At 36.1% G+C, this 26,947-nt stretch overlaps 2 protein-coding genes across 2 annotated transcripts in view; one reads left to right on the top strand and one right to left on the bottom strand.

Moving 5' to 3' along the window:
• HPS4 (HPS4 biogenesis of lysosomal organelles complex 3 subunit 2) overlaps positions 1-2,001 on the bottom strand; it is a 75,559-nt gene extending 73,558 nt beyond the window's left edge. The window contains exon 1 of the mRNA XM_053702087.1: positions 1,916-2,001. The gene's annotated coding sequence lies outside the window, so the exon portion shown is untranslated. The remainder of the gene's footprint in view (positions 1-1,915) is intronic.
• Positions 2,002-2,086: 85 nt separating this feature from the next.
• SRRD (SRR1 domain containing) lies at positions 2,087-25,049 on the top strand. The gene is made up of 8 exons (XM_053702086.1): positions 2,087-2,161; positions 5,115-5,328; positions 5,533-5,573; positions 8,911-9,116; positions 9,532-9,630; positions 10,059-10,210; positions 20,040-20,085; positions 23,141-25,049. Exons 2-8 carry the CDS (start codon positions 5,162-5,164, stop codon positions 23,330-23,332), a joined length of 903 nt encoding a protein of 300 aa, XP_053558061.1. The 5' UTR covers positions 2,087-2,161; positions 5,115-5,161; the 3' UTR covers positions 23,333-25,049.
• Positions 25,050-26,947: the final 1,898 nt, after the last annotated feature.

The raw sequence follows: 26,947 nt of genomic DNA, 5'->3' as shown, positions 1-26,947 counted from the left end.
TTTTTCAGCTATGGATAATCTATATTTCTTTATAACACAGGGGATGATTAATGGCAATCCATATGCTGCTATCATGCCATAAATATCACCCAGAGTGTGACAATCTTGTGCAATGCATTCAAATATGTGAATTTAAAATACTTTTAAAAATGTTATGCTTAGCAAAAAGTATAACTATTTTTTTAAAGAACATAAACTGGGTAATTCACCTTTATTAAACAGACAACAAATTGTATCCTATTTTTCCATTACACTACATATTAACCATATATACATCAGTTTAATAAGTTTTAAATATAACAAGTGTACTATAATCCTGAGATCAAAACTATGCATTGTAAGTGATGTTAATTTTAATATTAACATTCTTGGAGATAAAAACTATAGATACAAGTCCTTGCATTTTAAAATATGTTACATTACCAGGTTTCCTTGTTTGTGCTGTAGCCATAAAAAGTAGGTTGCATCCAAAAATGAGAAAATTATTTTAGCTATGGATTTAGCTATGATCTTGAAGCTTACATTTATTAGTACAAAACATTTTCCACTTGTTTCCTCCTCACCCTTGGGATAACCAAGTAAAAAACATCTCACTAAATTGCTGATTTTTCTAGACTAAGGAGGGAAAGGCTATGGTCCTATAATTAATCACAAGACACTTCTCGTGATTTCTCATTCTCACTACGCCTCCTTTACATATTGAAGAACCAATTGGCAATACCTACAACTAACCACTAGATGGAGATTATTCAGTTCAATATATGCAAAGATCTCATACAGACACTTATATACTAAATAATCCCAAATAATTATTTGTTGAGACTTTTTGTAAAACTGTAGTGAGTCATCTCCATTAGGTGCTACAGAAAATTGAAAGCGCTCTCCCACCAGAAATGTGTTTCTATTGGTACTAGTAAATTTAGGTAGTAAATTTAGGGAGCTACCGAGGAAAGAGATACAATGGAGTAAATTAGTATAAATCATCTGGAATACAAATATTTGTTTTAAATGCTGTATAGTCGTCTAGTGAAGTTGCACCAGTAATACAACTTGTTCAACATTAACACGTCTTTTACGAGAATTCTACAAAATATTTGGTCAATGGAAGTGACACAGAGCAATAATAGTTAATAAGTTTGAGTCCATACTGCTCCCTGAGAGTCCGACGGGCACCCTATATGGCTTTATATTGCAAAAAGTGTGTTTCCCCCATAGATTCTTACATATACAGACATCCCAACTATCCCTGAAGTTCAGGGAGTCTCCCTGATTGTAATAGCGACTCCCTGATGTCAGCAAATAGAATGCAATCTCCCTGAAACTCCAAGTACCATGATCCAATGTGGCCCAAATCCGGAAAAGTGTTTCTTTAAAGAATGCCTTTAGTTGCTGGGACGTTATAGAACCCTCAAAGCATGCATCAGTAACCAAAAAGCCCCCACTGATTCTAATAAAATAAAACACAAATACTACCTTATTTACAGCACGTAATTAAACTTCGTATTCTTCGTATTCTAAAATATTTAGCATTCAACGCATACGATCACTGAAAAACAGGTTTTGTTGTATGTGGTTGTGCAATAAAGCTACTTTTTTTTTAATGTGACTTTTGCGGGAAACTACTTTAATGATAAGTCTATCTTATTTAGGGTTGGCTTCAAGGTGTCCAATAAATAGGTCTGAAGCCACCTCACTGAAATAAGTTTTTGCAGGTTGGGATGTCTGCATATATTGTACTGAAAGTTTTCGAAAATGTGTCACCTACTTCAATACATTTCAGATGTCACTATCAAGAACACAGCACATCTGAGATTCTAAACTTAGATGCTGGAGAATGAGAAAAAGTAATCGAACATACCGGGATGTGTAAAAATATCTTGTAAATTGGTTCTCATGAAATGTTTCTGCCACCTACCTGCCAAGTTTACGCTTCCAATTCCAAATTCCTAGTGCCTCACAATAAACAAACGTCGCATAAAACACGCGTCAGAACAAGAGAAGCTACTAAGGAAGTCTTTCCCGAAGCAAAGATGGTTGGAGCTATACGATTGCTAGGTTGAATTACATGACTTCTTCCGGAAGCGACTGGAACGCATAATGACCATACGAGACATGTGGTGGAACGCAAGGGTCTAGAAGCTGTGAAATTCCAACTGTTCAGGTTAGAATGGCTGAATTAGGTATCAAAAGGATGTAAATGTTTGTAGCATGTGGAGAGTAGAGGTTACAATGATTGTTTCGAAATCCACGAAAACTAAATGATATTGTCAATAATCTGCTTTTTGATTATTGTAAATTAATATATATGGCTGTATTGGTGAGTTTCCGAATGCACTTTGTATATGCATATAACACCCAATAAACAGTTACAAAAGAATTATGATAAACTACAGTGAAGTAAATACATAGACAGTACAACAAAGCTGACTTCTCTAAAACATTTCAAGGTTATGAAATGGTTATTTTTAATGGCATACTAAACCCACATTTTGTTTCGTTCATGATTCGGATATAGCATGCAATTTATGCAAAATTCTAATTAACTCCTATAATCAATTTTTCTTCGTTCTCTTGCTATTTTTATTTGAAAACCAGGGATGTAAAGCTTAGGAGCCGGCCCATTTTAAGTTCAGCACTCTGGATAACCCTTGTTTATTGGTGTCTACATTTACCCACCAATCAGTAAGCACTACCAGTGTGCTGAACCAAAAATGGGCCTTCTCCTAAGCTTTACATTTCTGCTTTTCAAATAAAGATAGCAAGAGAATAAAGAAACATTTATAAATAGGAGTAAATTAGAAAGTTGCTTAAAATTGCATGCTCTAAATGAATCATGAAATAAAGAAAAATGTGTGTTTAGTATCGGTTTAAGCATACTATAAAACTTTTAGGATCTTCCATCTTAAGCCCATTTTGTGTGATAACTGTTTTTACGATGTGCTAGAATATATGTTGTTTTTAATCTGTGTTATATCGGTACTCATATAAGGATCCATTTATTTTTTTTTAAATATAAATATGGTTTCTTATATCCTACTGAATGTGGTTTGCTGTGTATCACATCTTCTTTATTCTACATATTAAATAAGAATAGCTGAGAGCGATCATAGGGACATATCTCAGTTTTCTTCTACAATGATTATGAAAGAGCAGAAGATAAACCTTCTAGCAATTAGATTTTTTTTTACTTTAAAATAGCGGCAAGGTACAAAGGCAAAAATGTAGGACCTAGGGGGTTTGAACCAGAAATGGTCCGACTACTAAGCTTAGAGTCCCGCTTTTTCAAATAAAGATATCAAGATAATGAAGAAAAAATGATAATAGGATTAAATTAGAAAGCTGCTTAAAATTGCAGGCTCTATCTGAATCATGAAAGAAAAAAAATTGGGTTTAGTATTCATTTCACTCTGCCCAGGATAACTGCACAGCAGTGATTTAACCATTGATTGCCCAGAAAACATACCATTGCTCAGTGGATTACATTTCTGCTATGTTCCACATTTGCAGAAGTTATTTAACTTCTTGATTGCCTGGAAGACAAGCTGTATTTATTTGTCCCTCAGGTTAAAAGTCTGAGCTTGATTTGCTTTATCCGTGGTATATGCGGTGAGTTCAAGAGAAGATGACGAGAACACTGAGTCTAGCAGCAGCATGAGGACATGGTCAGTTGGAAGCGATCTATGGCTGGGTCAGTGCTGCATGGTGCAAGGGGAAGAAGTAAAACTGAGCCCCAAATCTTTTTTAAGGCCATTTAACAACTACCTGGGTGCATTTTCAAGATGCTCTGATTGTCTGGTACCCTGGAATTTTGATGTTCAATAATTAATTCCATATCCCAATATTTGCTTTGCAAGTGTTATTCTTGCACAAAGGTTTGGTAATCTGTAATTGCCAATTAATTGGTCAATAAAAAAATAACTGGCAGCAGATATTACTCACTTTATCTATAATGTCCATGTCTGCAATTTCCACTATTCATTGTAGTGGTCTCCCAAGGACCCGGCTGAGTTTACTGGCCATTCAGCTAAAATTTTAGCCAACATTTGGCTACAATGTTCAAATACAATATTAAAAATGTTCATATTTTATTGCACAAATTATCACTAAATACATTTATGTCGAATTGTGCAATTCATTTGTGCTTTGGATAGCTGAAAATAATATTAAAAAATATTATACTGCCCCTACCCGGCTACTTATAATCCCACCGGGTCTGGCAAAATTTTCTGTGGAGAACACTGCATTGTGTAACTTTCAGAATACTTGTATGTAGCTTAGCATTACTGATCTTTAAAATTCTTCATAGTTTAAAGGAACATACACATGCAAAAGGAAAATGCTCTAAAGTTTAAGTGCATTTAATTATTGCACTATGTCTTGCGTAGAACTACATGTTTAACCCCTGGAAAGCAGTTAATTAAAATCAGCTCCAGAGCACCAATGCAGTACCGGGAGTTAGCTGAACACATCTGGAGAGCCACTGACAAGAGGCATATGTGTATATCCAACAATCACCAGCTAGCTCCTAGTAGTTCTGTGCTGCTCCTCAGCCAATTTATGTACAGTTTCAATATTAAAAGTTGATAATAGAAGTAAATTGAAAAGGCTCTTAAAATCTCATGGTTTTCATTTTGACTTTCATATCTTTTGAAGGCTCAAACACCTCTATGTTCAAGTTATTTCATGAACTCACCAACCCACCTGTAAATAAATAAATAAATAAATACTTCTGCCATCAGCTTGAGAGATCTCTTTCTGGGCCTGAGGATTGCCAGCATGGACACAAATCAAGCAAAGTCATTGCAGGGTTTTCTGAGCATTATATTTTAATGTAGGTCTCTCCTCTTCACACTTAGAATCCTGTACAGCGAGATAAATAGCTCACAAGCTAACATTTGCATTTCTAATATCCTATGAGGGACCTCACATTATATTGATGAGAGATAATCTCACAGAGCTGTAGATCTTCACCATTCTGATGATACAGTAGTTGAAAGTTCCATTACTATCCGTAATTTGATATCTTTCTACAAAGCTGATATCTTTCTACAAAGCTTGTTAAATAATCTATTCACCATTGCTGTGATGGTTTTTTTTTTTATTTTGATCTACAGCCTAGGTACTATTTTCTATTTAGTGCATTGCTTATGTTCCTTGCAATATGGAATCAAGTGATTGGCAGATGGTCAAGAAGAAGAAGGCCTGTAGGAAATCGCCCAGGAGAAAGGAACCTCTCGGTTGTGCAGTTGATCTGCTGTTTCCTCAGCTTCACATCTCTGATCCCATACAAGATTTAAGTAAAGTTACAAAAAGAATTAATGAAACCATGTAAGTTATCAAACTGGACTAACCAGACCATTGTTCAGTTATTTTGTCTGTGCCACTGTAGCTTTCTTTGTCATTTAGAAGAGTTACCAGAAATATATAAATACATAATGTAGAATGTTTACAGGAGAGAATATTGTTGCCTTGCCTGCTTTATCATTTGTGTAGGTACTGCTTGTGAAAGCTGTTTTGTCTCCTCTACAACAGGGAGAGCCTGAAAGTGTCGGAATTTTGGAATTCTTTTCAAAGTGAGTAGAGCATGTATGTTATGATTATTGCATTCTAGCATAATTTTAAATTCACATGTTTAAATGTATTGCTTTTCTAAATTAAATTAGAAGTTACTTATTTCACAGTAAACATATTCATTGTTTTCAGCAAAGCTTAGAATGCCCCTTTAAGAATTAGTACAGATCAGTATTTTTAGATGTTTTGTTCTCAACCTGAATATAAAGAATATTCCAGCCTCCAATTTCTTTAAAAGACCTTTATTTCATATAGGGTCCTGAGTAGAAATTACAACGTTTCAAGCCTCAACAGGCTCTTAATCATGTAATAATTATACATGATTAAGAGCCTGTTGAGGCTTGAAACGTTGTAATTTCTACTCAGGACCCTTTATGAAATAAAGGTCTTTTAAAGAAATTGGAGGCTGGAATATTCTTTATATTTGGATTGACTGGGACCTGGCAAGTCCTTTATTCCGTGCCCCACTACAAACAGAGAAGGTGTGCTGTTTTTCTAAACTTTTGGTGATCAAGATTGTTCTCAACCTGGACATTCAGGCTCTCCTTATCTAGTAATCCATTCTTATCCATTATGGGACATTGTACTCTAAAAGTGTCTCCCCTTTAATGTGTTTCCAATGGTTCATTTTACCTGCTGGGGTGTATTGGATTTTTGGGGGGCAAATATCTCCTTTATCTTTATTTTGACATTTGAAATAGCTACAGTAAAAATATCAATCACAAACACATTCTCTGTATAAAATGTTTGTAAACACGAGGCAATAGCACTAATTAAAGGGACATTGGACAGCTGATTACAACTACAGTACCATGGTTTCTATTCACCATGCTATTGTTTTGCCTACTGTACCTGCAGCTCACTTCAAAGTTGTTCTTTTATTTATGCTGCAGTTTCTGCGCGAGCCTTCAAGCTCGCCGGAAACAAGAGTTAAGAAGCAGCGGTCTTAAGACCGCTACTCCTTAAAGGGACAGTCTAGTCCAAAACAAACTTTCATTATTCAGATAGGGCATGTAATTTTAAACAATTTTCAAATATACATCTATCACCAATTTTGCTTTGTTCTCTTGGTATTCTTAGTTGAAAGCTAAACCTAGGAGGTTCATATGCTAATTTCTAAGCACTTGAAGGACGCCTCTCATCCCAGGTCAATTTGACAGTTTTTACCACTAGAGGGTGTTAGTTCATGTGTTTCATATAGATAACACTGTGCTCAAGCACGTGCAGTTCCTAAGAGCCTGCACTGATTTCCTAAAATGCAAGTCTATCAAAAGAACTGAAATAAGGGGCAGTTTGCAAAGGCTTAGATACAAGATAATTACAGAGGTAAAAAGTGTATTAATATAACTGTGTTGGTTATGCAAAACTAGGGAATGGGTGATAAAGGGATTATATATCTTTTAAAACAATAAATATTCTGGTGTAGACTGTCCCTTTAACTCGTCCGACAACACCTCTGAGACGGCGGACAGCAATCATTCCAATCAGATACGATCAGGATAATTGACACCCCCTGCGCGAATCTGCAGGGGGCGGCATTACACAAGCATTTCACAAGGAATGCTTGTGCAATGATAAATGCTGACAGCATATGCTGTCGGCATTTAGCGATGTCGGGCGGACATGATCCGCTACAGCGCATCATGTCCGCCTGCATCTTAATAAATCGGCCCCAATGACTTTAATGACAGCTTCAGAAACAGGAGGAAAGACAGTAGCATGGTGAGTAGTATCCATTCTATTGTAGTTGTACTCTTTTAATCTCCCAGAAGGAGTAGGAGAAAGATATTTACATCTCAAATATTTACATCCCAGCCATAATTAGTATTTAAATACCTTACTAGCAGACTGTGTTTTTAGACATAGATAACATTAGCAGGGCTGCTTTGCCTTCAGGCTCAGCCCATTTTTCTTGGCATGTCCCTGAGAACAACATTTCAAATACAAAACAAAGGAACAATTTCCCATACATTTAATACTCTAGTAGCTATAACAAGTTATTTGAGACACATTAAGGATACATGTTATGTTATACTACAGTGTCCTTTTTAAAATTAAAAACTCTAACTTGTTAAAGCGTGATGTGGGAAAGCTATGTTTTTAACCCCCTGTAAAGGGATTAAATAAATAGCTAAAGTACAACCTAGCGGACTGGATCAGAGGCAGTTTCTGCTCAGGACCAGAAGTGCTCTGCATTTAGTTCAGAGAATTGCATAATTAATAAATGCATAATAAAAAGACAAGGTTTTTTTTCATGACAAAATGTCAGTTCCATTTTTTCTTCCTAATGCATCATGTGACAGCCATCAGCCAATCACAGAATGCATATATGTATATCCTGTGAATCTTGCACTTGCTCAGTAGGAGCTAGTGCCTCAGCAAGTGTGCATATAAAAAGAGTGTGTGCATTTAGATAATGGAAGTAAAATGGACAGTTGTTTAAAATGGAAGCAAAATGGACAGTTGTTTAAAATGGAAGCAAAATGGGGAGTTGTGTGCTCTATCTGAATCATTACATTTTAATTTTGACTTGACTATCCCTTTAAGCTCATTGCTTTAGAAGAACATATCAGCCAATCATCCCTTTTACTGCAATTGTTTATTAATAGTAAAAGTCCACCCAATATTTGTTTTATTTGGAAGAGCCAACGTGGACTTCAGTCTGCAGACAACAAGGCTAGGTCCAGTTATTAAGTGTAAAGTGCATTGTTTAGCCATTGTTAGGGAAATATATGTAGCAGGGTTAACCTTGAGAAGTCAACAGTATTAATTTAAAGATAATAAGAAAATCCCTGTAGCCTTATGTCAGTGGCATCTTCAGTCTCTTCCGACTAGGGTCCTCTTCTTTTAGTTCCTTGTCCCAGTCTGATATTTGGAAAGGGTCCCTCCTCCATTTACAGTTTTTTTTTTTTTTTACTATCCTGATTGGTTAACATGATTTAAGCAATCAGGATTGTTAATGGGCAGGTTTAAATTTGAAAGCCCTTTTCTTTGTAATTGTGAGTGGCTAACCTAATCAGGATAAACTATGCTTCTCTCAGATTGACCTTTTGTATATTTTAATACATTTTTGATATTCTGTAACATTAGATAAAATTTATTGTGATTTATTTATATATATATATATATATATATATATATATATATATATATATATATACACACACACAATAAGAGTCTACATTTTACAGGGTTTTGAAATTTGTGTGTTACATATTTGGATGTAAAACAAAATCAGGATCTCTGGGGGTATTTAATGTGCATATACTATTTATATACACTGCCTATGTCTCAGATAACAGAAATGCTAGAATTATTTTGTCATCCACTTTCCTACAGATTGTCTTCAGCAATGTCCATACATTCTGCCTGTCCCATCAGATGAATGTAAAGAAAATGAACACAATAAGACAACACACAAAGATGAAAGGTGCACATCGAGGCAAAACCTAGACATTGTCTGTTATGGTCTTGGGAATTTTTCCTCTTGTGTAATCTCTTTACACCAACTGGCTTTATTACTTTTGTTACTGGAAAGGCTACAGGTAAAAACTGTTATAAAAATTTTTTTTCACTTAATTATATTTACTAAAATGTTTAAATTTTGGTTCTAATTTAAAAAGTATCACTGAAACCATAAATCTAAATTGATGCTACAGTTATTGTAATATGATGATAGACACTATAAGGAGATTTAACACAGTACAGAATGGCATATATACTTGAACAAAAATATATCATGGTAGAAGACAAAATGTGTTTCTATCATAGTACTTTGCATAGGTTGTAGTCATAGGTTGGTGAATAAAAAGCCCACCAGTGGTGCACAAAAAAATAATAATCAAAATTTGGCTACAAAATGTCAATCCAATTTGTCAAGCTTTAATATCAATTTATGTATTTTCAAATAATTATACTTTATTCTAAGCTAAAATATTTTTTTTCTGGTTTTATAATAAGATACCAAAGTGCCAGTCCTATATTTTCGATCCACTGTTTACTGTATTGGAGATTTCTGTCCTTCAGAAGTTTGGATTAACTGTTGTTTCAGAAAATGAGGTAAGTTACATTGTTCGTAAGTGTATTGTGAATTTTGAGCAAACGTCACCTGCATACAGCTGGTGAGATAATTCACAAGAATTGTGAGAGAGCTTCAAACATACCCTGGGAACTCCCCTGTCCCTCCCAATGTATGAAGTTGTGCTTAATTTTACAATAGAACAAATACAAAGTGCAATGGTATTTGTAAAAGATACACAGAAATATACAAACATACAAAGTATGATCCTAATTTGTTAAAGTAACACATAGAATTTCAAAACTTAATAAGAATTTGTAAAATCACTGTGAGGTCTATATCTAATCTTTTAATTTCATTATAGACAATGTTTGGATTATGGTGGCCACTTGACATTGAAGTGATCCTTTATAAGTAAATAAATTATGTGCGCACATAGTAACCTAAAATGGTTTTATCTTTTTTATAGGAGGGAAAGTATAAAGTTTGTAGACATACAGTGTTCTATATGCCGCATTGTGGGAAGGCACTCTACAATAATCTGCTATGGAGAAACTGGTTACAGAACTCATTGTCCAACATTATCATAATTGGCAACAGTTTTAAGGGAATTGAAGAAAGGTAAGTCATTGATAAAAATATAGTGCATTCTGGAAAAATATAACACATAATACATTTTTTATTTATCTGTCAACCTAGTCATACAATAAACTGGGTACATATAAACAAAACAATAATTTTATTTGCTTTCAGTAGAACTGGTTGTCATGTTTCTCATACAGGCCCTCATATTAACAGATTCTCCATATTGGAAAGAAATTATAGTTCATACTTCACAAAGTAAAATATACTAAAATATAGACTAAAACAAGTTAAATTGTTGTGAAAACATTTAAGTTTAATTTGGAATTGATGTAAACTGAGCCTTTATATTAGCCCCAGGGGTTCTCCAGTTACCCTTTCTCTCCCATGTGAAATGTTGTATCCCAGAGAGCTTTATTGCTTTCTATGGAAGGCATCTCTAATTTCTCTGGGATTCAGGTTCCGCCCCTTTTCTTAGAAGCTTATGCCCCTGTGAAGTCAGCACTATATTCTCTCTCCAAACTAGAGAATGTTTGATTATCTGGCCATCAGAAAGAAATTACACTCTCTGGGAAACTGAAGCTGACAGTTTTTCAGTTTTAATTTCAAATAAAAGACATGCAAAGTGCAATCTAATTTGTAAGATATACACATAAATATACAAAGTATGAGCCTAATTTGTTAAAGTTAAACATAGACTGTGAAGGCATAATCAGAATTTGTAAAATCACAAACCTAAATAAACTTGTATACAAAATAAAATACAACATAGAAAGTGCAAAGTCGAAATGTAATAAAATGTAATCTGAAGTGTAAAGTGATATAAAATAGAAAGCACAAAGTGTAAATGCAGCAGAACTGTCATGTCATGCAATGCTATATTGCACTGGGCTTGTCTCTCCTTCACATACAGAAATGCAGAGAACGCCCCTTGGAGAAGTAAAGCAAAATCTGCCTTTTGAAAATGTTTCTAGGGATCTCACAGTGCTGGATGATCATTTTAAATCATCTCACCTGAGCAGAGAGGTTTTGAATATCAGGGTCACAGTCTTTACCTGGTATTGCATTCAAACACCAAACTTTTTTTTAAGAGAGTAATGGTTAAAGTTAAAATAGGTATAGCCAACACCTGTAAAAGTAAAAAGAAGTTGTAATAAATATACTAATATTGTTAACAAAATCTGTGTTAACATTTGCTCAATTTAGCACTTTTTATTACTTTAATCCTTGTGTGTGTGTGTGTGTGTGTGTTTGGTTCATGTAGGATTTTAAACTTCTTCTGCAAATAGATCACAAAAAAAAGGCGCCTCCTAGTGTGATATAGTAGGTACAAGGTGGTAAATTGAATAATTAATGGATACTCACAAATGGAGCAGCACCCACTTGTGCTAAGTCAGGCAGACTGGAAACTTGCAGTGTCCCAGCTCACTGGCCCAGCATGAGTACCGGTATCCCAGGTATCCTCAGTGGAAAATAAGCTCAGACTCTCATATAAAATTGCAATTGTCACAATTTCATATAAAACTTAAAAACAGATGTCAAATTAAATGACTCTGATATTAAAAACACAGAAAGCAACACATTTCTCAGATCTCTGTCTGTTTCATCAGGCTTCTGCTAATTAAATGAGAGTTCTGACTTAAATGCAACAAACAACCAATCCTAATTCTCTTAAAAGTGCTACACCTCCTCAGGTGTGTATATGCATATTTAGTCTTACCTCCTCAGGTGTGTATATGCATATGTAGTCTAATTAGTGCTGACATCACTAAAGCATGCAAACCTGCAGGTGTCATCTCATTAATAGTGCTATGGTAAACACTCATTATTAGTACATATCATTATAACATTTATTGACAATCCCACATATCTTGATGTGAATATCATGTCACCAAAGTTTTCATCTATCAATTATTTTATTATGAATGTCCCCTATAAGCTTTAATATATATAATCTGTCCTCTTCTAAGGGGTATTTTGATTTCTCCTTTTAGTTGGAGGCTATAGATGCGTGAGTTTTTTTTTGTCTTAATCTTATTTATAATGACTCCCACCAGTGCAACCATCCCTATTTTTACTATTAAAAATACAAATACTAGCAATATCTGTCATACAGTATTGGATCGGTCTGTGTCAGAACTGTACTTCCAGCTATAAAATGCCAATATAACTCCCATAAAAGATTAAGAGAATATAATATATAAGATGCTGTGTAAAATCAGTGCTTTACTACCTTGATAAATCTGGCCCAAATTGTGTATTACATTTATAATATGGAGATCCAAAGGGTAGGATTCTAGGATGCTTAAGTAGCTAGATCGATGTGAGCCGCATAGTGTGATATTTTGCGGTATAAGTTCCCAATCGTAATTATGTGCTCACAGAAATTCAAGCCTAATGTGGGACACGGAACTTCTGTGTACATCATATTATTCGTCATTTGACTCATGGCTATCCTAATGCAGTCATCGATGTCTGATTGCTTCACTCCAGCACTTGAGAAATCTATATGTTGCCACCCCACATATGGAGAGCCTACGTATGGTCATAACATGTTGTTATGCTATGACCGTTGAATTTATGACATTCACATTGTTATGGGTGAATAACATAAATCCTAAGTTATACTTATACTACGATACCATGATAGGCATATATTAAATTAATGGGTCCCCAAATTAATTGTCGATGTAAGAATGAGCTATCAATGTTATTCTAATAAATTTATGGGTATGTGTTACCAAGTACATGAAGGTGCTTTTGGATATATATTGTTTAATACATCATAGGCTTGTCTAACTATGTGTAGCCATAATCAGGGCCGGCGCTTGGGTAAGGCAGAATAGGCACCTGCCTTAGGGCGCCCCAGCTGGGGGCGCCAAAAGCGGTGACTGTCGAGGTGGATCTGCCTAAAACAAAGCAAAGTTGTCATGTGCCGCAGCTGCCTGTAGAGTGCGCAGACACAGGAGTCAGTCAGGGCTCAAAATATGTCACACAGCTCAGCATCAATCTGCAACTTCTACATTGCTATTTGCTAATTCTATGTGGGCGTGCCATATGGAGCTGGCTTGCGCGCTGCCTTAACCTGCTACTCCTGAGAGGGAAATCGTGTGGTGGATGCCTGGTGCCGCGTGACTCAATTAGCCACGTGAGTGACGCCCGACCCAGACGGCCAGACCGGTGTTCTGTTAAGGGGCGAACTTTTGAAAAGAGCGAACTATGTCACCTCCTGTGATGTTACATCAGCTGTTGTACACATTTTGCCCCTAATGCGCATGCGTGCCAGCGTCATCACATACCTAGCCGCATACGTCACTGTGAAACTATTTAGATTTGTGAAATTGAGAAGCCTTTCTATAGCGCATGCGTGGGATTTTCTATCACAAATGGGGGGGGGTTTATGGAACTTTAGTAGAAGGTCTGGTCACGTTGTCATTTCTTTAGCACTTCACTTTATGTTTAGTTTAAAATACGACATTGCAAAATTATATTTTTGTTGGTAAAGCAATGACAACGTGACCAGACTTTCTACTAAACTAAAATGGATCTTCCAACACAAGCAGTAGCGATAGCCGAGTGGCTGTTTGTCATGCAGGGACGAATAAACAGCGTTCCATAAACCCCCCCCATTTGTGATAGAAAATCCCACGCATGCGCTATAGAAAGGCTTCTCAATTTCACAAGTCTATATAGTTTCACAGTGACGTATGCGGCCAGGTATGTGATGACGCTGGCACGCATGCGCATTAGGGGCAAAATGTGTACAACAGCTGATGTAACGTCACAGGAAGTGACATGGTTCGCTCTTTTCAAAAGTTCGGCCCCTTAACAGAACACCGGCACTGTACTGAAGTCGGACTCGTGATCGTGAGGTAGATACTTCACAGCTAACCATTCAGTCTGTAACATTACATTGTCAAATCAAAGTGCATAGCTTGAATCATAGATCATAGACATAATTTCTGTAATTCACATATGTAACATGCTGTGAATAGAGCGAGGCTGAGCTCTGACACTTACGCTTATCTTATGTGCCTAGGTTATTTATTATTGTTATTTGTTGTCACACATAATCTGACTGTATAGTGCATATTTGGTACCATAACAAAGAATCTGTCTACTGATACAAAAATTCTTATTCTTATCAAGCTGTGACATGCGTCTGCTTTTATTATAGCTGAATGAAATATATATGAGTGTAATAAAAAGTCTGCAGGAGCGGTGAGGACTGGAGTGAGTCGTTTTCCCTGTCATGCCTTTCTGTGTATAGAGCAGTAGGATAATGTCACCAGAGAGAGAAGGGAATTTACTTACATGGTTTTGTGATAATAATATGAAAATATAAAATCAGTGAGTTATTAACATGTGAGTATGTATGAAATGAAAAGGTGATCTGCTTTTGAAAATATCCTTGTAAGTTTAAGTTTTTCCAGAAAAAGCTCCAGCGAAGACAAGCAAACTGTTCATAATATTTAATGTGGTCAAATATATCAACTTTGTTATAGAAACCAAATGTCTCCTGGCATCTGTCACACATGGGGCGAGATTACAATAAAGATGATCTCTGTGGCAATATCAACAGACTGAGGTTCTACAACAGATATCTACACCTGTAACCCTGGGCATTGCTTACATAGGAAAACAAGAAAAAATGAGTACATGATAAAACAATGGTAATATGCCCAGTGCATGATATAGTAGTGTTGATGTGCCCAGCAGATGATATAGTAGTGGTGATATGCCCAGTGCATCATGATATAGTAGTGGTGATATGCCCAGTGCATCATGATATAGTAGTGGTGATATGCCCAGTGCATCATGATATAGTAGTGGTGATATGCCCAGTGCATCATGATATAGTAGTGGTGATATGCCCAGTGCATCATGATATATTAGTGTTGATATGCCAAGTGCATCATGATATAGTAGTGTTGATATGCCCAGTGCATCATGATATAGTAGTGTTGATATGCCAAGTGCATCATGATATAGTAGTGTTGATATGCCCAGTGCATCATGATATAGTAGTGTTGATATGCCCAGTGCATCATGATATAGTAGTGTTGATATGCCCAGTGCATCATGATATAGTAGTGGTGATATGCCCAGTGCATCATGATATAGTAGTGGTGATATGCCCAGTGCATCATGATATAGTAGTGTTGATATGCCCAGTGCATCATGATATAGTAGTGTTGATATGCCCAGTGCATCATGATATAGTAGTGTTGATATGCCCAGTGCATCATGCTATAGTAGTGGTGATATGCCCAGTCCATCATGCTATAGTAGTGGTGATATGCCCAGTGCCTCATTCTATAGTAGTGGTGATATGCCCAGTGTATCATGCTATAGTAGTGGTGATATGCCCAGCAGATTATATAATAGTGGTGATATGCCCAGCAGATTATATAGTAGTGGTGATATGTCCAGCAGATTATATAGTAGTGGTGATATGCCCAGCAGATTATATAGTAGAGATGATATGCCCAGTGTGTAGGATGGCCGGGGACTGAGGTAAGGGTCTGGGGGGGCGGCCCGGGGGGGCAGAAATTAGAATGCACAAGGCTCCTGGCTTTGCACGTGAGTGACAGTGTAGTGTGTGAGACTGTCTGTCAGAGTGAGTGCCAAGTGGAACGTTTGATTTGGGGGCTATGTGTGAGGCACTGAGGCAAAGGGGAGTGAAAATTTGCATAGGTGGTGGTGGTGGTGGTGTGACTGTCAGTGGCAACCCTAAAATTACATTGCAGATTCCAGCACTGGAAAACTTCCAGTATGTGCTCTACTAATGTTTTTGTTTTTTTTCTATATATTCAACACAGTAAAAAATATAACTATAATGGAGGAGACTAAAACAATAGACTAATTCATGGACAGGAGGTTGGTAAAGTCTGTTCATTTTTTTTTCTCTAATAAATAATCTGTTTATTATATAGTGGCTTGCAGGCTGTAAATGTATTTACAGACTTTACCAACCCCTTGAATTAGTCTATTGTTTTGGTCTCCTCCATAGTTATCTTTTTTACTGTTTGGGAAGAATAGAAAAAAAAAAATACATCACAAGTAGATCACATAGTGGGAGTTTTCCAGCGTTGGAATCTGCAATGTCATTAGCTGCAGAACCCTATAACAAGCCCCTATATTACTGTGCTGAGGACTTTGCCCCCTCATTTACTGTCACTGGCAGTACAGCCCTCCCTGAGCTCTCTTTTTTTTTTAATTTGTGTCTGTGTTAGTGTGTGTGTGTGTGTGTGTCTGAGATAGTGGGTGTCTTAGTGTCTCTCTGTTTCTGTGTTGGTGTCTGTGTGTCTCTCTGTTTGTGTTAGTGTGTGTCTATGTCAGTGTCTCTGTGTTAGTGTGGGTCTAAGTGTATGTGTTAGTGCATGTCTGTGTTGATTTTTATGTGGCATAACCATTGTTTGATTTGCTATGCAGTACTACCACTGTTTGATTTGCTACCACTGTTAGATTTGCATTTCGCCACCAATTAACAAGAGCTACTCAGGTGGTGAACTAAAAATGGGCCGGCTCCTAAGCTTACATTCCTACTTTTCAAATATAGATAGCAAGAGAAGGAAACAAAATTGATAATAGGAGTAAATGAGAAATTGCTTAAAATTGCATGCTCTGTCTGAATCATGAAAGAAAAAAATTGGGTTTCATATACCTTTATCTAGCAATGGAGATGGTATGTAATCATGGGGGGGGCAGCAAAATATATCCTCGCCTGTGTGGCCAAAAATCGTAGCACTGGCCATGGCCATAATATGTGAAAAAATGGCTAATGTTAGTGAATGGTGGTGAGATAATAAAAATAAATAGATATGAAAATATATGATATATGTGAACATTTAATGGGGTATCAGTGGAGTGTGTGTCTAGTGTATACAGGGAGTGCAGAATTATTAGGCAAATGAGTATTTTGACCACATCATCCTCTTTATGCATGTTGTCTTACTCCAAGCTGTATAGGCTCGAAAGCCTACTACCAATTAAGCATATTAGGTGATGTGCATCTCTGTAATGAGAAGGGGTGTGGTCTAATGACATCAACACTCTATATCAGGTGTGCATAATTATTAGGCAATTTCCTTTCCTTTGGCAAAATGGGTCAAAAGAAGGACTTGACAGGCTCAGAAAAGTCAAAAATAGTGAGATATCTTGCAGAGGGATGCAGCACTCTTAAAATTGCAAAGCTTCTGAAGCGTGATCATCGAACAATCAAGCGTTTCAATCAAAATAGTCAACAGGGTCGCAAGAAGCGTGTGGAAAAACCAAGGCGCAAAATAACTGCCCATGAACTGAGAAAAGTCAAGCATGCAGCTGCCAAGATGCCACTTGCCACCAGTTTGGCCATATTTCAGAGCTGCAACATCACTGGAGTGCCCAAAAGCACAAGGTGTGCAATACTCAGAGACATGGCCAAGGTAAGAAAGGCTGAAAGACGACCACCACTGAACAAGACACACAAGCTGAAAAGACTGGGCCAAGAAATATCTCAAGACTGATTTTTCTAAGGTTTTATGGACTGATGAAATGAGAGTGAGTCTTGATGGGCCAGATGGATGGGCCCGTGGCTGGATTGGTAAAGGGCAGAGAGCTCCAGTCCGACTCAGACGCCAGCAAGGTGGAGGTGGAGTACTGGTTTGGGCTGGTATCATCAAAGATGAGCTTGTGGGGCCTTTTCGGGTTGAGGATGGAGTCAAGCTCAACTCCCAGTCCTACTGCCAGTTTCTGGAAGACACCTTCTTCAAGCAGTGGTACAGGAAGAAGTCTGCATCCTTCAAGAAAAACATGATTTTCATGCAGGACAATGCTCCATCACACATGTCCAAGTACTCCACAGCGTGGCTGGCAAGAAAGGGTATAAAAGAAGAAAATCTAATGACATGGCCTCCTTGTTCACCTGATCTGAACCCCATTGAGAACCTGTGGTCCATCATCAAATGTGAGATTTACAAGGAGGGAAAACAGTACACCTCTCTGAACAGTGTCTGGGAGGCTGTGGTTGCTGCTGCACGCAATGTTGATGGTGAACAGATCAAAACACTGACAGAATCCATGGATGGCAGGCTTTTGAGTGTCCTTGCAAAGAAAGGTGGCTATATTGGTCACTGATTTGTTTTTGTTTTGTTTTTGAATGTCAGAAATGTATATTTGTGAATGTTGAGATGTTATATTGGTTTCACTGGTAAAAATAAATAATTGAAATGGGTATATATTTGTTTTTTGTTAAGTTGCCTAATAATTATGCACAGTAATAGTCACCTGCACACACAGATATCCCCCTAAAATAGCTATAACTAAAAACAAACTAAAAACTACTTCCAAAACTATTCAGCTTTGATATTAATGAGTTTTTTGGGTTCATTGAGAACATGGTTGTTGTTCAATAATAAAATTAATCCTCAAAAATACAACTTGCCTAATAATTCTGCACTCCCTGTATAAATATATGTAGAAATATAATAAAATAATATATACTCATATCAATGATGGATATATGAAGTCCATAATGAATTCTATAAAACATCTCCCCTGAGCAATAAATCTAATTATCAGTAAGCAGGGAAGCTACGTGATTCTAACGTATTGGGGGGTTAATAAAGGTGAAAGGATATAAATCTAATATTGCATATAAACCTATGTGTATTTGAGTATCACTGGGGAATAGTGTGATGAATGTACCTGAAAGTGAGTAACCAAATATGGTGATGTGAGAATATCAGATAACATAATAACTATGATATATAACCCCTAGGGTCTATATAACTGTGTAATAATTGCGCAAATATATAGTGGTACCTATGGTTTAAACTATTTCTATTTGGGAAATAATAAATATATATATATACACCCATATACAGTATATGGATACCATTATAGTGATGCATTCTTAGCATTATCATGTAGGATTTTGGATGTTCGATAGTCTCTCTCTCTCTCTCTCTTGTTTCAATTCTGCTGACGCTTTACTTCTAAATATCACATTACTATAATGAAATTTGACTCTTGGTGCAAATGTATTAATCCAGTGGCTGTTGTAGGTGTTTACACAAGAGTCAGAGGCAGATGGGGGTAGGTTGTGGAAATTGAAAGAAATCAGTCTATTTTAGTTGCTTTGAAACTCTTTTTTTATAGATGGATACTATGTGTCGGCAATTAAAGATGCAGTGTTGTCCAACTTCCTAACCCATGGGGCTGCAGCAGTTTATTATTTTAGTAACCTTAACCTTTCATGATTCAGATAGAGCTGGCAACTTTCCAGTATACTTCTATTATCAAATTAGTTTTGTCCTTTTGTTATATATACTTTGTTGAAGATTAAATTTAGGCATTCTCAGGAGCAGCAATGTACTACTGGGATGTAACTAATCACATCTGGTGAGCCAATGACAAGAAGCATATATGTTTATAGCCACCAACCAGATCCCAGTAGTGTATTGCGGCTCCTGAGCATACCTAGGTATGCTTTTCATCAAAGGATGCCAAGAGTAAATAAGCCAATTAAATTACAGTAGTAAACCAGAAAGTTGTTTCAATTTTTTTGCTCTATTTGAACCATGAAAATGTATTTTTGACTTTACTGCCCGCATATAAATGTATTATTATTAAACACACAAATAATATACTTCCTAACAAAGGTTCAGTGGCACAGGACCCTTTAATGTTTATTAAAGCCTGACATGATATAGTTACAGCTTGAGATGTTAATAAGATCTCATATAATGCAAAACCCAGGGATATTTTGTCATTTCAGAATAAAATGATGGATTTATCTGCTATTTTATAAATGTTAGTCTGATAAATAGTTGGTTTACTACATATGTCTGAGACGGTTTTACTCTTTTTTATTTTCTTCTAACAGATTATTGTCCAGAATCCTGCAGAGAGACTATGTATATATTCAGATGGTAAGGCGGGATGTATTTTCCTAAATCTATGTGAAAAGGAGATTATACATTTATCATTCACTTATGGGGACATTGTTTTTTTATTGTTTTTCTAGTTGATGTTGTGCTGGAAAAAATGTAAATATACATAAAGAAATTTATTTCAAGAATATGAAAATTGGAGTTTCAAGTTGTATATGCTGTCTGTCTGGCCCTTACTTAAGGGGCTAGTCTAGTCAAATTTAAACTTTTATGATTCAGATAGAGCATGCAACTTTCTAGTTTACTTCTATTATATATATTTTTTCATTCTCTTGGTATCTTTATTTGAAAAATCAGGATTGTAAGCTTAGGAGCCGGCCCATTTTTAGTTAAGCACCTGGTTAGCGCTTGCTGATTGGTGTGTAAATGTAGCCACCAATCAGCAAGCTCTAACCAGGGTTCTAAACCAAAAATGGTCCGGCTCCTAAGCTTACATTCCATCTTTTTCAAATAGATACCAAGAGAACAATTGATAATATGAGTAAATTATAAAGTTGCTTAACATTGCATGCTCTATCTGAATCATGAAAGTTTAATTTTCACTAGACTATCCCTTGAAAGGAAAATTAAACCTAAAATTTTTAATTTGTATGGTAACTTGGCTACCTATCTGACTGAGGTAATAGCCAAAGGAATACAGTCTATATTGTGATATTCCAGAGGAAGCTTCCTATTCTGTTTTTTTTAGGGAGAAATTAGAAAAGGTTAAATGGCCAGGGGTAAATCCCATGGAGGTATCAAGAACTTGGATTTAACACTAATATGGGCTGGTACTTCATAGATTTGACCTAATTATTTTTAATTTTTTTTTTACCCATGTAATTTCACTGTGTATTTCACTACTGTGCACCTTAAAGGGACATTAAACACTAAATAAATGCTAAATAGAATACAAAAATGGGTGCTGCCATGTTGTAACTTAGGTTTCTTTCTCTGCAGAGGCCAATTAGAGACAGTTATAAATAAGTCACTAGAGTATGCACCCAATGACTGTGTGGAATAAGAGTGTTCTGCTCTTTACGGCCGATATATACCACTGCTTCTGGAAATGCCCTAAAATCCAAAAGTTCTGGTAGAAAATAAATTTGTGGTTTGAAAAATTATGTAATTGTATATTTAAATTCCAAGATGCTCATATATTTTTTCTTATAAATAACTCTAGTCAAGTCAGGGTTAATATTTTTCTGAACACTGTAATCCTAACAGGAAGGAATTTAATCTTGAAGCACTGGGTCTCTAAGAAAAGCCCCCAATTGGCTGAATTTAAAAATATACTATTAAATCAAATGACCCTAGAGCAATTTGACTTTACTGATGATTTAGAAAGAAGAAGTAAACATTTCTTTTTGAAATGGATGCCTTTGATTTCTTCACTATCAAAAGAAAGCCAATTGCAGATAATGCGACCATTTCATGGCTCAATATTCTTGGAAGAAGCCATGTTAAGAGGTGATTTACCTAGCATGTATAGTTAGAATGCTCCTGAGCCCCCCCCCCCCCCGATTCAAACAATGCCATCCACAGACATTCTGTCAATAATAGGCAACCCCCTTTATTTTCTAGGAGTGGGGGGTAGGAGGAGGCAGGGGGGGGCGGGGAATTCCCTTTTTCTGCTCTTCCACTTCTATTAAGAACTGAAAAGCACACAATTGTCAGAATGAAATTTACAGGAAAAGGGGACAAAATAAATAATGCAAGTATATTGCAAAGGTGTGTGTGTGTGTATGTATGTATGGGTATATATATATATATATATATATATATATATATATATATACTGCACAATTAATCGCATGATGCGATTAATCAGAATTTTTTAGAGTATGCGATTTTTAGCCCTGCCCCCGTGCCGTACAGGAGGGGGCTTGTATAGGCTAGCCCTCTGCTGCCAAGTAAACCGGGTTAAAATAAAAAAGCAGCGCTGAGCATGTTTATAACTGGTAATCGTGGAAGATAGTATTGACAGCTGAGAGCACAGCCAATAATAGGTGGCCATACCGTGATGTCACGTCTTTTGGATGCCGAATGTTGACGGATATTATAAGCGTCCAATCAGTTAAGATCTCCTCTTTTGCCAATCATTCAGATGCTATTAATGATTGATGGCCCTGCTTACCAATAGCACAATGGAATGGGGGGAGCAGGAAGAGAAGGGGGTGGTGCGGTTGCCCTGCGGTAGCAGTATGTGCAAGTCGTGATAGCAGCATGGTGGAAGATGAGTGATCAGGAGTCGGAGAGGCTAGTTGAGGAGCTTAAAGCCATCGTTGAAGAACAATTTGAGGTTTTTGGGCCTAGCGGACTGTGGAGTCACGAATACTTCCGCCACTTCTGCGAGACAAGAGATACCTGAGGCAGAGAGACTGGTTATGGGCAGAGGGAATTGGGGAGTTCACTCTTATTTTTCATTTCTGAGCAAGCTACACAGCTCACCTGGGCGAACAACTGTCTGTCTCAATTAAAAGCATGCAATTAACTCATTAAGATCTAATGTATTACTGGCCTTTCTAGCTTTCTTTTACTCAAACATTTTTAATGCCATATATAGCAAAATACTGATTAAAATCGCAATCGCAATATTTTAGGTCCAAAATCGTGATTTAAATTTTTTCCCATATTGCCCAGCCCTTTATTTATTTATTTATTTATTTATTTATTTATATATATATATATATACACACATGTCCTACATACATACAATTTATCATTTTGTATTACCATTTCAAAATGTTTAATGTCCCTTTAAAGCGATAGTAAAGAAAGTGCATTTGTAAACTACCTTTTGAGAGTACAATTTAATATAATGTAAAACGTTTTTATAACAATGCAAAGTACTAGAATTCTTATACAGAATACAGAATTTATATGCAAGATAAATACAAATTAAATAGAGATTTAATTAAATCAACACAATGATTATTAAGAACGATAAACTTTACAGTCACTTTAATTGACTTCTCTGCACAACTTCAATACGACTTGAATGTGTTTATTAATCAATTTGATTCAAATGCTATCTTATGTTTTCTTATTTTAGAGCCTACAAGTTGTAGAAGAAATGGCTTTCCCTGAATACCCCGAGTACAACGACATATTCAATGACACTTCCATTCATTGGTTCCCTTTAGAGAAACTAGAGACATTACCCAGTAAAGCATGGGAGCTTCAGAATGAGCCAAGTTACCAGGGGTGTGAAGATGTGGAGATTATCCAGAACAAGAAGAGGTAGCAATGCAGGAATTCTATACTCTATTTTGATGGACATAAATAACTTGTGAGGAAATAAGAAAGATTTCAAAAGACAAACAAACCAATTGCTCTTTGCAGATATAAAATGGGGGATTCAAGCACATTAAACTATATAGTGCAGTGCATGAAGTCTTAGAACTCCAATACAGTAACACAGTGTATAGTGTCAGACAGGCACAGTCCCGGTACCAGTTTAAGAAAGATTTCTCTTTTCAAATCAACAAACATTTTTTTCAGCAAAGGTTTTATGTATTTGGAGAATTTGAAAACCTGTTTATCTCAGAAAATGCACTCTTGATTGATGCTTAATATCACTGGCATTTGCTCAGCTGCAGTCTTGTAATAGTGAATAAAGCTCAGTGACACATCTCATACTAGTTTGCCTGTGGATAAGGCATTTGATTGGTAAATGTCTATGCTCGTTATTACTATTATGACTAGTACATCTCGGTTCTCCGATAACTAAAAAATGGAACTTTAAACTAAAACTGGCAAATACCAGTTTCCTCAGAGATCCGAAGCATTTTTTTTCAAAGCAGGATTGACAAAAACGCAGATCACTACAAAGGTAACTTTATTAAAGGGACAATGTACCTTAAATTTTCCTCCTCTTTAATTTGTTCCCAATGATCCATTATTTATCCAATGTACCTGTTGTAGTGTATTAAATTGTTTAAAAATTACTAATTTACCTTTATTTCTGTATTTGAAATTGCTGATTTTGCCTGTGGTATTCATGCCTATACTGGAAGTTTCTATGCTTAAAGGGACAATAAACCCAAAAAAATCTTTCATGATTCAGATAGAGAATACAATTTTTAAAAAGTTTCCAATAAACTTTTATTATCAAATTTATTTAATTCTCATGTTATTCTTTGTTGAAGGGATACCTAGGTAGGTAGCGTGCAAACGCCTGAAGCACTACATGACAGGAAATAGTGCTGCCATCAAGTGCTCCTGCTAATGTATAACATTGTTGCAAAACTGCTGCTATATAGTGCTGCAGACACGTGCACACTCTTGAGCTTACATTTCTGCTTTTCAACGAATGATAACTAGAAAACGAAGAAAATGTGATAATAGAAGTATATTAGAAAGTTGTTTAAAACTTTATGTTCTATCTAAATCATGAACGAAAATGTTTGGGTTTTATGTCCCTTTAAGTATTGTGTATAGAAAAGCTGTGTAAACATAGCCAGCAGAAAAAAATTACACTCCCAGTTGGGGTTAGGAGAGATAAGTAGTAAAATGTTGACATTTCAGTTGTTCTTTTTAAGTATTGGGCTTTGGTTTACAGACAAAGATAATATAAAGAAGCATGTGTGTGTACAGAAAGTGATAAGATAAGGAGATCTTATTTACCTGCAATTTCAACCCATTTGAATGGGTTGTGGTTCCAAAGAACAAAATCAGCTATTTCATATACATACATTTTATTCTCTGCAGCTGGTATAACAAGTCATTGAAAACACCTTAAGTACATTGTACTTTTTATGTTTTTCCTTTTTAAAAATGTATTAATTCAAAGGCAGGAACAATCTTATAAATATACTCTTATGGCTGAATCATATTTTTGTGAAATTAAAAATGTAGTATTGGTTTATTGAAATGTTATATTGAAACATTTTATTATATCAGGTAATGCTGGGAGAGAGTTAAACTAATTTTAAATATAATAAAGATGCCTAATAAACATACTTCTGTTCCTTGTTGAAGATATGACATGTTTGAGTTAGAATGAGAGTGTTTTCTGCGAAGAGTTTAGTAATTTGCTAGAATGGGTATAGTTCCATATTGAGGCCCCCATTGAGGCTTTAACAGCTACAACTCTTCTAGGAAGGTTTTCCACAAGATGTTGGAGTGTGTCTGTGGGAATGTGTGCCCATTCAGCTACAAGACCATTTGTGAGGTAATGATTTTTGACAAGAAGGTCTGGCTGGCAATCGGCATTCGAGTTGCTTTGAGTTCAGAGTCCTGTGCAAGTCAGTCGTATTCCTCCACACTAAAACATGTCTTTTTATGGACCTCACTTTGTGCACAGGGGCACAGTAATACTGGAACAGTAAAGGACTTTCCCCAAACTGTTGCCACAAACTTGGAAGCACCCAATGTATGCTTTAGTATTAAGATGACCCTTAAATGGAACAAAGAGTCATAGCCCAAGCCCTAAAAACCATCTCCAGACCATTATCCCTCCTCAAACAAACTTTACAATAGGCACTATGCATTCCAGTAGGTAGCGTTCTCCGGGCATCCTCCACACACACATTATTCCATCAGAGTACCAGATTGTGAAGCATGATTCATCACTCTAGAGAACACATTTCCCCTGCTCTAGTTCAGTGGCTGTGTGTTTTACACCACTCCGGCCAACACTTGGCATTACACATATTGATATGAGGCTTGTGAACAGCTGATCGGCCACAGAAACCCATTACAAGAAGCTCCTGACACACAGTTCTTTTGCTTCCAGAGGCAGTTTATAACGCTGTATTTTGTAAGGAAACAGATGATAGGTGATTTGTATGTGCTTCAGTACTCCGTGACTTTGCTCTGTGAGTTTTCATGGTCTACCACTTCATGGCTGGGCAGTTATTGCTCCTAGACATATCCACTTTAAAAAAAAATTTTGCACCTGTTAGCAATTGGTGTGGCTGAAACACCTAACCTCAATAATTAGCTAGGTGTCCACATACTTTTGTCCATTTACTGTACGTTTTTGATTTCACAAAATTTGCCAAACATAAATCAAAAAGGTTATCTAGGCTGAATGCATTGAATAGGGATTTCTTTTTAGGAACGTTTACTGTCCCTTTAAATGCTTTCTGTTAATTAATTAATCTATATTAATTTACAGCCCCCTTTATAATTTAACAAAAATGCCCATTTTATACTGATTATTCCTTCTGTTTGGTATTGTGTTTAAAAAAAAAAAAAAAAAAAAATGTAAATTGTATGGTTTCTCTTATTTTCCTTTAAAGGGACACTGAACCCAATTTTTTTTCTTTCGTGATTCAGATAGAGCATGCAATTTTAGGCAACTTTCTAATTTACTCCGATTATCAATTTTTCTCTGTTCTCTTGCTATCTTTATTTGAAAAAGAAAGCATCTAAGCTGGGGTTTTTTGGGACAGCACTTTTTTATTGGTGGATCAATTTATCCAGCAATCAGCAAGAACAACCCAGGTTGTTCACCAAAAATGGGCCGGCATCTAAACGTACATTCTTGCATTTCAAATAAAGATACCAAGAAAATGAAGAAAATTTGATAATATGAATAAATTAGAATGTTGCTTAAAATGTCATGCCCTATCTGAAACGCAAAAGAAAAAATTTGGGTTTAGTGTCCGTTTAACTCTTATTTTTCTAGAACTACATTTTTCAGTCAGAGTTTGCAAGAATAAATACATGCTGATAGGTTAATAATCCCTATTTATTAACCCCTTCCTGCCGGGACTTATTTGTCTACATCAGAACAAAGTTCCAATGTAAACAAATAAGTAAAAATTGAAATCACAAGATTGTTCATGCGATAACCTGATTTCAATACTGGGATCGGGCCAGGGAGAAGTGCCTAGGACGTTAGGCACTCCTT

This window comes from Bombina bombina, chromosome 2, assembly GCF_027579735.1.
Source record: "Bombina bombina isolate aBomBom1 chromosome 2, aBomBom1.pri, whole genome shotgun sequence".
NCBI lineage: Eukaryota > Metazoa > Chordata > Amphibia > Anura > Bombinatoridae > Bombina > Bombina bombina.
This window is presented reverse-complemented; position numbering and strand designations above follow the sequence as displayed.